General features: G+C 43.4%; 1 protein-coding gene across 2 annotated transcripts in view; it reads left to right on the forward strand.

Moving 5' to 3' along the window:
- The first annotated feature begins 3,477 nt into the window (after positions 1–3,477).
- PBX3 (PBX homeobox 3) overlaps positions 3,478–13,538 on the forward strand; it is a 230,427-nt gene continuing 220,366 nt past the window's right edge. For both annotated transcript variants that reach the window (XM_079927423.1, XM_079927424.1), the window contains exons 1-2: positions 3,478–3,795; positions 4,738–4,811. In XM_079927423.1, the coding sequence (XP_079783549.1) occupies positions 3,596–3,795; positions 4,738–4,811 (274 nt within the window). In that variant the 5' untranslated portion in view covers positions 3,478–3,595. The remainder of the gene's footprint in view (positions 3,796–4,737; positions 4,812–13,538) is intronic.

The raw sequence follows: 13,538 nt of genomic DNA on the forward strand, positions 1-13,538 counted from the left end.
TGGAGTAAGAACACAGAGCACAGTATCCTACTCTGAGAGAGTACAGGATAATGGCATCTGCTGTGATGATCACCATATTGATATAGGCAGTGGTGCCATTGATATAAACCAAGCTCATGGAAAGGGATGGATAGGACAGAGCCCCTACTTGGTTGTCACCACTTTGTCACTGTTCACTTTACATGAATGTACACTCACCAAAAGTAAATTCCATTTCCTTTGACTTTTTAATAATTACTGCCTTAGAAACAGCAAAGGTGGATTTAGGTACTTAGGGAGGTTCTATTCTATTATCTGTGAAGGCACCAACAATGCGACTCAGATTGCTGAGTGAGACAAGGCAACATCCTGAGAAACTGGCAAAAGCACAGGAGATCTTGGAGCATGTGCAATTAGTTGACACTGTTTATTGGGGCTTGGAAACCAATCTAAAAGAATTTATGCTTTAAATCAATGGCAGTTGTCAATGAGCCTGTGAGGGAATCCTTGCTAGGACCCTCTGGCTTTTACTGCAACTCATATTGACAATAACAAAAGAGAAGCCTCCCAAGCAGAAGGTCAATCTAATCCAATCACTTAATGCAGAATTATGGTATCAAGTTTCCACATCACTGAATGACCATGGGTTTAGAGGTGTGCACCATAAAATAGCTGCGGGTGTTAGACATTTAACAAGTTGTTTTATTCCTAATTGGTGGCATTTGCTTAACTGTTTTCTTAATTCTGATTTATGTTTTTATGTTCCCGTTTGTTTACATAGCCCATACATCCCATTTGCCTTTATTTGCTTAAGTGTTTCTTTAATTTTATTTACATTTTTATATATGTTGCTTTGCTTACATAACTCATTGTTTGAAGTGGGCTAGAAATAACCATAAATCCCCATTGCTAATTAGGCTCATCCTCATAACTGATTAGTCAAGATTATGAGCCTAGAATGAGGGCAGGGAGGAGGTCTGATAGTGAGTCACAGGATCATTGAATTTTAGAGCTGGAAGAAATTTAGAGCTTCAGACATCTTTCAGATAGAATTCCGTGGTTTTACATCTTCAGCGTTGGCAATTATGAAAGACTGGCTGCTTGCTCTTGCTCCTTTATGCAAAAATATATGAAGATTTGGTGACAGCTTTTGAAAAACAAGTTAAGAATAAAAAGGAAGTCCAATCAATGATGACTATGAGTAACCCATAATGGGGGCTTAAAAGAAGAATCGGAAACTTGACACATATATGGGTTACAGAAGAGCTGGGAATATTAATGGACATAAAGGGGCTTCTTCAGAAGTAAGAAGCAGGGATTGTTTGGAACTCCCTCTCCAGCAGCTGTGCAGTTTGTAAAGATTTTAGCTTGCCTTACTGTAAGGTTAGCTATTAGCTTTGCAGTGGGGAGTATTTAAAAGTACACACAACACATGAAGGAAAGAACCTGGAACCGAGTAGCCTGCTTCATTCCAAGAATCCATCTGGCATGTAAAGAACTGCTTGTCCTACATTAAACCCTGCAGAGTAAGAACAATTTTTCATATCTCATAACCCTATTTTTGGTTTCAGGTAAGACAGCTTACTGAGTTTGGGGAAGGAACAAGAGGACTTTTCAGAATCACCTAACCAAAGGGCCCATCTAGGGTGAGCTCCATGGATCTTAAATGGGGAAGATACGTTGAAGCTCTGTTTGGGAAATTAGGTTAAGAGGAAGCTCAGGCGTCCACAAGCGGTGTAAGTCTAGACCCCCAAATAATGTGAGCATTTAGTTGTTTGTAGGCAGAGTACAATGGAAGAAAAAGTGTTATATATATGACAATCCGTGGCTGGAGTCACCAACATTAAATGACTCATGGTGGTGGGGTAAATTGATAAGCAGAATCCAGTCTATCCTTAAATAAACATATCTTTGTAATAAAGAGCTCAATTTGCAGCTTTGGTCTATATGGAGGCGGCTAAAAGCAAACGCTGCGGAAGGAGTGGTCCCTGGATTACCAGGAATTGCAGAGTGTGTAAAAGGTTGTAAACTGTTAATTAGTCCTGGATGTCAGGCCGTTTCCCTCCTCCCGGATCCACTTCCCTCTGACACATTTTCATGTGCTCCTCTTTCAAGGGAAAGTGTGTTACTCATATCCACTGAGCTCAGGCATGAAGCATGCGGGACAACGGGCTCCCACCTTACCTGGTCACCTCTTGAGGGACAGCGCAAGGCCAGAGCGCTGGCGCCAACTCTGAGCAGCGACCTCTCGGTTACTATGGTGATCGCGGGATGGGCGGGGCCCCCATGCGCTGCGTCCCCGCCTCTGCCCAGGACTTTTCGAACGCTCCAATAGGGACAGCCCTTTCTTGCCTCTGTCCCGCCCCGTTCGGATCCGAGCGCGATTCGATTGGCCTGGGACGGGCGGCCGGGTACCCTGAGGATACCACCTCCCGTCGGAAGAGCCGGAAAGTGTACCAGGCGCTGTCCGAGGCGTGAAGCTCACGGCGCTGCGGGGAAGCACATGGTTGGCCTTGGAGCGAGTTGCCCCGTGTCCCGTCCATAACTCTTGGCACCCATGACTGCTAACACTAGGGAGCAGGAATCGGGGTGTGGGCACGTTTGCGGGCCGAGGCGGCCCATCCCGGGTGGCGAGGACGCGATGAGACTTAAGGATCCGGTGGCGCGCTCTCGGGCGCAGGGGATCAGAGGCCAGAGGGGCCGGGCCGAAGCCCGGGGGCGGTGCCAGCGACGGCGGCGGGAGGCGCAAGGCCCAATGAGCGCGCGCACCGCCCCCGGGGGCGGGGCGTGCAGAGCACTCCCCCGCCCTCCCGCTTGCCCCCGCCCCTCCCCCCGGGCGCTGGGGCCGCAGTGAGTGAGTGGCACTGGCAGCCTGTCAATCCCTCAGCCGAGCGGCCTTCGAGCCCGGTCCGCTGGCAGGGTGCGCGGCTCCGGCTGTGGCGGCGGCGACTTCTTCCGCCCCATCAATCTGCTGTCCGCTCCGCGCACTGCCCGCCGGGGCCCTCCATCGGGCTTCGCGTACCCGCAGCGCCAGTCCGCCCGCTCCCAAACTTTCCTCCTCCGCTCCCCTCGGCCCGCCCGCCGGCCTCCTGCGCCGCCGCCCGCCGCCGCCGCTCCCTCCCCCGGGGCCGCTGGGGCTCGGATCCCGCCCGGCCGAGGCGGCGGAGGCGGCGGCGGCGGCGGCCGAGGGAAGGGAGTGCGCAGACTGGCGCGGGGGGCGGCGGGCGTCCCGGCAACTCGGCTGGCGCTGAGGAGCAAGTTGAGCGGGGCCACCCGGCGGGGCGCGCGGCGGCGAGGAGGCGGCGCGGCGGCCGCGTGAGGGCAGCGGGCGCCGCTGCCTCCGCCTCCGCCACCGACGCGGAGCCCGGCGCTTCCGCCCGCCGCTTCTCCTCAGCCTCGGCGGCGGCGGAAGCCAGACCGGGCGCCCGTCCGCACCGCCTCAGCCGCGGGCCCCGCCGGCCGGGCGGCCCCCTCCCCGCGCGGGCGGGGAGCGCGCGGCCGCCTCCCCCTCCCCCTCCCCCTCTTTCTTCTCCTCCCTCGTCGCCGCCGCCGCCGCTGCCGCCTCAGCCTTCGCCTCGGCCGCCGCCGCCGCCCGCTCCCGCCCGCGCGCGGCGGGATGGACGATCAATCCAGGATGCTGCAGACTCTGGCCGGGGTGAACCTGGCGGGCCACTCGGTGCAGGGGGGCATGGCCCTGCCGCCTCCCCCGCACGGCCACGAAGGGGCGGACGGCGACGGCAGGAAGCAGGACATCGGCGACATCCTCCACCAGATCATGACCATCACCGACCAGAGCTTGGACGAGGCGCAAGCAAAGTTGGTGTCGTCTCATTAAGCATCTTTTGTGTGTGTGCGGGAGCCGGGCCCGCGGCACAGTCGGGGCCGGGGTGGCGCCCGGGCCGGGTCCTCAGCCCGGGGCGGGGAACTTTCTCCGAAAACAGGCCGCCGGCCCGGGCCTCTGGGGGACTTGCCCTGGCGCCCCTCGACGCGGGTGGGAGTCGGCAAAGTTGCTCTCGGGGCGCGGGACGGACTTCGTGCCGCGTGGATTTTGTGGGTGTCTCTCACCCGCCCCCCTAGTCAGGCCCTCTGGCAGCCCGGCCCCCTCGCACGGATTCAAACCTCCCGCCCGGACCCGGGTGCACGCCGCCGCGAGCGGGCCCCGGGCCGCACTTGAGGGAAGTGCAACTTTCTCCTCGGCCCAGGGTCCCAGCGCCCGGCTCCGCTTGGCCGCGGGACGACCTCGCCATGCGGGCGGCCGCCCCAGCCCGGGCGCTGGGCGCTGGGCGGTTCCCCGGCGGGTCCGGGCGCGGGCGGCCAAGTTCTCGGGAAGGGAGGGCCGCCTCGCAAACTTTGCCGAGCTGTCACCGCCCGCTGGCCGCAGCCGGCCGGCCGCCCGCGCAGCGCCCGCTCCCCCGGCGGAGGGCGGACGCAGGAGCCCCTCCACGCCGTCGCCTCTCGCGGGTCGCCGCCGTCTGCCCCCGGATCGCGGCTCCCCGAGCAGGTTCGCGTCCCGCGGTGGCCGAGACTGCTGACTGCCGGGCAGATGGGTCGCGCTTCGTGCGGGCTGGAGCTTTAGCCGCCGGAGCTTGTCGGCTGTCGCTAACTAGTCAACTTGAGTTTCGGTTGACTTGCGATGGTTCAAAAGAGCCTTCCAAAATAGGGGGCCGGAATTAAATATTGGGTCTAACTTAAAGGAAGGCGCCATATTATTCCATAGGTGATGCTAATACCTTTGTGTTTTGCTATTTGTTTTTTAAGGAAACATGCCCTGAACTGTCACAGAATGAAACCCGCGCTCTTCAGCGTCCTGTGTGAGATCAAAGAGAAAACAGGTAAGACGCTGCGCCCCGCAGTGGGCCCGGAGACCCCCGAGGTGGGGTCCGAGCTACTCCTTCGACTCTCCAGTTGAGAGCTGCTGCTTTTGGGCACCGCCATCTTTGATCATTCTTTCCTTCCCACCTCCTGATCGTGAGAAAAAACTGCAATAAATCTGGAGTCGATTTCTTAATTCCGCTCCTTGTGTAAAATGAAGTGTAGATGCGGACGGGTCTGGGTCGCAGTCCCCAGGCGGCCACCCCTGGCTGCAGGCGGGGAGAGGGCCGGGAGCGCCTGCCACCCTTTCCTGCTCCTTTCGCCTTGTTTGTATGTCAGTTTTTAAAAGGAGCAACGGGAGACTGGATGCCAGGGACCGAGACCCGGGGAGAAGCATATTCCGAACTTTGTTTTACGTAGCCTTAAGCTTCAGTTCCACAGATAGAAGAATAGATGCAATTGAACAGACTCCAGTAGCATGTTTGAATTAGTGTTTTAGTTGGGAATACTACTTTTAAGAAGCAGGAAGGGTAATGATATGTTTAGGCATATACAATGTATTTATTACATCTATTAATATTTTTATTAAATTTTATGTTTAAAGCCATTACATTGTAAGCATACTTAATATATTTTATGAAGTAGAAAAAGGTCCACAGGTGCAGGTTGAGCAATTTTTGAAGTGTTCAAGGCAGGGAATATATGAGGAGACAGCTTTTACAGAAGTGCTGGAATGAAAACTACAAATACATATTAGACAAATTTCTGACAATTCATTTCAACTTAGTTTCCTTGTTAGACTTTTTAAAATTGAAGATATTTTAGTCTTGAGGTGATAGTAGCGAGTCAAGTGGAATTAGAGATTTAATCTAGATGTTTTAGGTCCTATTTGGCGTTATCTTCCCTGTATATGGTGAACAAGTGTGTGTGTGTGTGTGTGTGTGTGTGTGTGTATGTATGATGGGTATACAGTATTATAAAGTTGCCATTTTTTAAGTTGGCAAGAGAAAAGAAGAGAAAGTTAAAGTCTAGGCTATAGCAGCGTTTAAGTGGAGATATTTAAAAGGTTAAATGTGATTGTGTTTAAATTGAGTGTACAAATAATAGCACACTGTATATAATTGTTAGTTGGTAGGAGAGTTGCCCTCCTTTTAAACAGATTTTTCACCCTGCAATTCTATTCTGATCCTAAAAGTAATCAATAAAAGGTGAGGGGTTATTGCTGTGTATTAAAATATAAGCTAAAACCATAATTAACAACAAATTTTCAGAGCCTTAAAGAGTGCTTTTCCTGCTTTTCATTCACATAGTATGCATGGTTTCTTAATGTTGAGTGATTGTTTTTAAGATGTATTTTACTTTTGAAAACCACAGGCATTTAAAATTACTAACTTTTACTCTGTTGATTTTTAGCTACCTTTAGAAAGCATTGTGATTTAAAACATAGCTAATTTTTATCTGACTATAAAATGAGACATCAAGCATTAAATCTTGAAGATTCTTAGTTTAGAAGCCTAAAAGTGTGTAATTCTCAGTAAATTATGTTGCTTAATGTCCAAGGGTTTTCTTGCTATCAGGGCTCCACTTCAGTTTCTGCTGACAGCTAAGCACTGGGGTATTGACTATGTTGTGAATATTAAGATTGATTCAACTTTATACGTCTTTATGTTACTAGGAGAGGGGATTGATGTCCCTCCCCTCTCACCCCCTCCTCATGATTTGTATTTATTATTTTGCCTTTTTAAAGTTTTGGCCTAGCTAGCTTGAGAACCAAACCCAGCAAACTGCTTTTCTTGTTTAGACGTTTAGCAGCAGGCAGAATTCAATTAGGAAGCGTAAGTCCTCTAGTTGCTTATTTGCACAAGACTTAAGTTACACCATTCTGAAAGGAAAGTATAGTCAACCTCATGTCAAAGGTGAGTTACGAAAAAGAAACAAGCCTTTTCAGAGTCTGGGATTACTGGCAGAGAGAGCTTTGGCAGGGCGCTTGCTGTTTAAGAAGCAAGAGGTAGCTGACAAAAGAAATTTTTGTGTTTTGAAAATTGTTTGTGAGGCTTTCAGTGATAACTTGTAAATTAGATCCTCTTTTTGTGCTTTGGCCAGCGGATCCAAGTTTGCACGTTATCTCTTTTGTAAAAGCCAACAGCCGACAAAGAGTAAAGGCGGCTGTCTTGGGCAGAGGCATCTTCCTGCCAGCCTCTCTGAGCTCGAGAGGGACGGGATTTAAGTACTGAATGATTGATGGGGGTGAAGCTCTTTCTCTGCTTTCCTTTCTCCCCTGCTACCCATAGCTCCACCTCACTCCAAAACTAGTCTTAGAAGGAGACAGGGACGCTGGACTCAGAATCCTTGATTTGAAATAAAACAGCTGTGTAGACATTAGTGTTACCGAAGCAAAGAAACTGGGACAGCAAATTCCAGGCCTCCCCCCACACCCCCAATCTGTTCCCACAGTCATGCTTTGGAAACAGTGAACTTATAAAATAAGCATTGTAGGATATAATGTATATTGCATAATGCTTTTAAAAAAATCATTTTATTAAATCTAATAACATAGTATCCAAAGATTAATTCTCTATAACCTAGAGAAAGTTTACCTAGTCATTTGTAATAGAAACTGGGAACATTACGTGATGACTCTATCCTGCACAATAGAGGGGTAAGGGGTTGACTAGTGGGGAGACGGGGGGTAAAGCTGTCCTTTCAATGGATAATGTCATTTCAGTTATGCTTTTTCTAAAATAAGACAAAATCATTAAAAAAAAATCCACGTATTTGTAGATCTGCCCAGTAGATTTTGAGGTTTCTGATCAGGCAGTGAGCACTGCAAGTTCTGATGCACGTGAGGGATTTAGTTTGGAAAACATCTTTTTTCCCTCCTACCAAATAAGAAAAGGTATTTTTCCTTTTTGACATATAAATGAGTAATCTACCATAATTATATTTTTTTCTTGTTCAGAGATAGGAAAAGTGTACTATGAGATGCTTGCTTTTTCTTGAAAATGTGTTCTTTCATAAAATTTATCATACAGTTATTTTGGGGCAGAAATATGTCATTGTTGAATTTTGGTATTTATGCATTTTGAAAGCACCTGAAAGTTACAGGCTTTAAAACGAGATATTTGTCCATTTTAAACTAAGTAAGCAACCAGTGAGGTAATTGTTGATATGTTAAGATTTCTTTCTCTCTCTCTTTTTTTTTAGCCATATTTTACCATCTATCTATCATTAAATATCCGTGATGCTATGAGGTCTCCTAATCTACATACTTCTTTGGGGGCATTCCCTCACATCTTTCTGGCCACCTTAATCTTGATTGTTGAAGTACTTTGTGAGAGGATTCCATCCTCATAAATCTGTCTTCTTTCCAAAGCCCTTAATTATGAGAGTTTGAATGAAGGAAATGGCTCTTTTTGAGAAAAAAATGTATTAAAAAAATTTTAAAATGAAAGTTCAACAGTATATAATCTGAGTCATATTGTTAAAAAATGTTGTGTATTAAAAAAAAAATCAACATAACCTTTTCCTTTCTAAACGGTAGGTTAAAATACTCCACATTGATAGCTGCCAACCAAACTCTGATTTATTGCCACCACAAACCCTAAATAGCATTCATTTACTAGTAATGTCTAATGGCATACATGATGGTTTGCCAGATTTGTGGCCTTTGTGAGGCTTATAAGCAGGACTGACTTGGGAAGATCATAAAACTTAATGAACTTCTCTACTGCAGGAGGTGTCCGCAGGGGAAGAGAAAGGCCTGCTTGCCTGGTTGGACTGGTTGAAGTATTTTTTATGTTTAAGGAGAAGAAGGAAATTACTATTAAAAATGCTTTCCTTTTAAAGGAACCCTCCCTAGAAAGAGTCATAAGGATTTTACATATCAAAACTGGATCAAGAAGGTAGCTTGTGAGTTTTTATATGCATTTAGAATATGATATATATGATTAAACCTTTTATCTTTACTGCTGTAAGTGTGACTAGCTTTCAGAGGGGTAAGGCAAGTACTCTCAGTCAACACCTCTCTATTTAATTCTGACTCTGAAGGTTTAGAGACTCATGGTGTCTTTCTGGTCTGTTTTCTTTTATTTTAATGCTTCAATATAAAAATTTGTTCATTTTTCTTCTTCAGTGCCATGTAATTCTTCAATTCCCAGTGTATAAAACCCAAATATTCCATCAAGTGAAAATTTAACAAGAAAGGTGAAAACTGTTATATGTGAGTCTAAATGTTATATATGTTGCGTACATTCTTTTAAGTTGCTCTTGAGATACTTCCAATATAGTTATCATTATTTGTTCCAAAGTTTTAAAAACAAATGCACTGTTCCATACATGATTCATTTTTGTGAACTTATTTTCTAGTTTTAAAAAACTTTCTATTATGAACAACTTCAAATGTAAAATATACATAGAGAAGAGAAACTTGAATCCCTATGAACTCATTGCCCACCTTCAGCAGTTAGCAACACTTGGCCAATCTTGTGTTCTCTGTAACTCCCACCCTTTCAAAATTATTTTGAAGCAAATTTTAATGGACCTTTAACGTTGTAAATTTCATATCAGTTTTAGGCATTATGGCTTGTTTACATTGGAAATATTAAATGCTTGAACGGGAAAAAATACAAAGTTAGTTTATCTTGGAAATGTCATAAATTGTATTGCTTTATTACAAATTTTTCCTCAGAGCAGTTTAAGAATATTTTTTGTTTTCTATTTTTATAGATTTGTTTAACTTACTGGAGCTTTTTAAGGAAATTTTGAGGGAGGATGTAAAAGAGTGATGTTTTTCTAACTTTCTTTACTCTTCCTCTCCCATCCTTAGAAGACAATACATGTAATACGTTCATAGACAACTTAGAAAAAAAAATCTTACTTCTCTACTGGTTTGGAACTTCATGATCTAAGGTATCAAGCAGGTATTATCTTTAAAGTATGAACCTGTCTTCCAACCCTTTTTTTTTCTTCCCAGTAAAAGGATATTGAACCCTATTGTCAATACTAACTTGATCTGTGCAAGTAATTCTTTCATGCCTCAGTTTTAGTGGACTTCATTTTATTATAGATTTGTGTAGTTCTGGTTTTTATTTGGGACTTTACTATGTTATTTTATTATACTAATTTACATAATTTTATTCTGAATCAGAAGTATATTAATACAGTGGCAAAGGAAGCCTTGCCTTGCCTCAAAGGACACATTGGTTCACTGGCTTTCATAAAATATATGTGTGTATATCTTTCATGTTAGGATCCTTTTCCTTTTAATTAATTTTGCTTGTACTTTTAGATTTCTGTTTACAAATTTTGTAAATGGCTACTTCCAAGACATTTAAGTTTAATGTTTTATTTAGATTATGTATATTTTGATAGTCTATGGTGGCATTGTGTAGGATGAAGTTCCATGAAGTACGGCTATGAAGAATGAAAACCACATTTCATGAACCACACCCTAAATCAGTCATCGCTTTATTTTGTACTCATACCATTGAGGTATCTATTCAGAATAAATACTTAACGCATCAGCACCAAACACATCAAGTTAAATAAGGATTTTTAGATTATTTTTCCTCTATGTACACGTGAACAACTTCAGGTATTTATTACTTCAATATTGACACTATGAGAATTATGTTTTATTTGTTTTCTCAGCAGTCTTGTGTTTTAGCCATTTATCAGTGTGATCAGCATGATCTAGGTAGTAACTGACTAACAAAGCTTGCACACCCCCCTCCCATGTTGACCTTTTCAAGCATTTGCTCTACTTCAGTAGGCCATTTGAGTCTTTACGTATGAAGAGAGTAAATAATTTATATCACTGTGTAGTGTGAATTGGTCAAAGTTTTTTAGATCTGGCTAAAAGATTTTTTACGAAGTTATAGAAGTTAATCAGACACACAAATTGCTATCACAGCTATGTGATAGTGTTATATTTAGCAAATAAATTAGCAGGAAATGCTTGAATGAGCCTCTGGAAAAAAACCCATCTTTTTATATACCTTTAGACACAGAACATATTTGAAAATAAATTTCATTAATCTTCAACACTTGATTCTAATTACCCGCTTTGTAGGCAGAATAGTAACCAGAATCTCTTCTTTATTGTTATTTTTAAAATAGGCATATTCCATAAATATAAGATGTTTGTAGTTTTTGATAGTAACAGTAGTTTGCTTTGGTACTAAATTTGAGTGTATGTCTAGTAAAAAAAAAATTGGTGTGATAGGATGTGTTAAGTTGAATTGGCATAGCTTTTTTTTTTAACTGACTATATCTACGTGATAGTAACTCATTTGGACTGAAAACATTTAAAAGTAATTATGGATAAAAATCATTGTTAAAAGTTTTGTACTTGTTTTCTTCAATTTAAGTGCTTTACAAATGTTAAGCTGTTTTGAACAATAACCCTTTTTGTGTGATCATATTAATGAGAACTTGGTATACAATGTATCCTTTTAATGCGTTGTTTCCTCACAATGTTTAAACCATTATTTGGGAGACTCAACATATGTTATGGCAAAATGATTTTTTGTTTTGTTTTGTTTTATGTGATACATCAGTTTTCAAAGCATATTTCTTATGCATCACAGTCCAGCAGGTGGCTTTTTACATTAAAAAATTAATAAATTTAAAAATCCCATAAAATTTTATTTCAAACTCAAATTAACTGAGAATGTCAACATTTTCTCTGTTTCTATATTAACATTTATAATAGAACAAATGGTTGCATATAGAAATTATCTGCAACATAATCTAAATTAAGATTCTAAACAGGCATTACAGATGCTGGTAACTTTGGCAATTATCATTTTGTTTGGTGAACAGTAGTAAAACAGTGTGCGGTAAAAGTGTTTAGAGAGAGAGGATAAATAAATTGAACAGTTTTGCAATGCAAAGTGGTTTGTGGTGTTTTTGAGGATTTCTTGGCTCTCTCTTAACTGCTATTGTGAGCCTGGAGCAGATTTCCCCATTGCTAATGCCCTAGAAGTATTAATTCACTTTGATATGCTAATTAGAGGGCATTATGCAAGAAATGAGATTAAGTGGCAGCATGAAGCCATTTGCCTGTCAGTAAATTGAGAGCTTTAGCATCAGGAGGAGCTTTGTGTTTTTTTTTTTTTTTTTTTAAGTTTCTCTTGGTTTTGCATATAAATAAAATTGATTGAAAGGTCTCCAGAAGCTTCTAGAACATTGGTGGATTTCCCCCCCATGATTATTTAGATGTAATATTAAAGAATTTTTCTGAATATTAACTGACCTAACTGGGGATAACAAATACGAAGTTTTCATTGTGTTCTCTATACATGAAAGTATACTAAGAACTTTGTGTCATCTAGTCTTTTTTTTCTAAAGCCCAATTTCAGCAAAATGGCTAGTGAACTGTTATCACTTCTTTTCAGAAGTGTAAACTTGTATGTGTGCTTATGCACCCATGTCTTCAGTATAAACTGAACTTCATAAGAATATTTTTTCATTGGAAAGGATGAAGAAGTTGTTGAATTGGGCTTCAGGAAACTATATTAAATGAGCATTAAGACTCTGACTTAAGTACCTAATTCTAATTGCTGGGAAGAATTAGAATTAATGGTTAAATTCTGCCCTTTACACAACCTGTGGAATTTACATTTCAGCATATATCTCTTGTGTTAAGATTACTGTATTATTTGATTTTCGTGTTGAAGATGGAGTTTCATACTTGATTCTGATTTTGCTTTTGTGGTTTAAGCCAGGCCTTTGATTTTCTCTCTATAAAACTACTATGTGATTTCCTATATATTTTGGGGAAATGCATGAGTGAATGCTGGGTTAGGAGTGGTGGATGGGGAGGAGGACAGAACTCTGGGCCTGTGAAAAAATTAAGGTTTCCTCAAATATGGAACTTCTAACCTGTATAAACCATGCTAGGGATAGAATTTCCAAACCCAGGCTTAACTACAATCTGAGGTATGGTTAGACAGGAGAGGGTTTGGATCAAGCATTCAGATTGAGGCTTGTTTCTAGCGTCTGAATTCCACCACTGTAGCTGTGCCTCTAGACCCAACAAACCATAACTTCTCTTCAGAGCCGTATGGATTATTTAGTCACCACAGCTGCCATGCATACATACTACCAAGGCTGGCATCTCCTCCGAGTGCATGTATGGTGCTTGTTAATGTTAGTGGGAGTCAGGAATGTGCACACAGAGGGGGATGAGAGTCTCTCCTGAGACAAGAGTCCTGATTGTATTTCTTAGTGAAGAGGACTTAGTGTACCTACACATTAGCTGCTCTTCTAAATGAAATACTTGGTTGCTTTAAATTCTCATTCCCTTCTCAGACTCCCTTAACTAGTTAAATCAATGAGTCTTCATTAGTCTCTGATTACTTGCAAAATTTCATTTGAAACATATGAAGTTATTTTTCCTTTTTTTTTCTTCTTGCGGTACGCGGGCCTCTCACCGCTGTGGCCTCTCCCGTTTCGGAGCACGGGCTCCGGACGCGCAGGCTCAGCGGCCATGGCTCACGGTCCCAGCCGCTCCACTGTATGTGGGATCCTCCCAGACCGGGGCACGAACCCGTGTCCCCTGCATCGGCAGGCGGACTCTCAACCACTGCGCCACCAGGGAAGCCCTGAAGTTATTTTTGATTGAAATGGGAACAAAAAGCTTTTGAAACTGCATATTATTATTTTTTAAATGAAAGGTTACTACTAGCTTTCAGATGTACTGAGCCTTTGTAAATAGGAATTTATAGTGGAATTATGGGAGGGAC

Source organism: Stenella coeruleoalba, assembly GCF_951394435.1.
Source record: "Stenella coeruleoalba genome assembly, chromosome: 7".
Taxonomy (NCBI): Eukaryota; Metazoa; Chordata; class Mammalia; order Artiodactyla; family Delphinidae; genus Stenella; species Stenella coeruleoalba.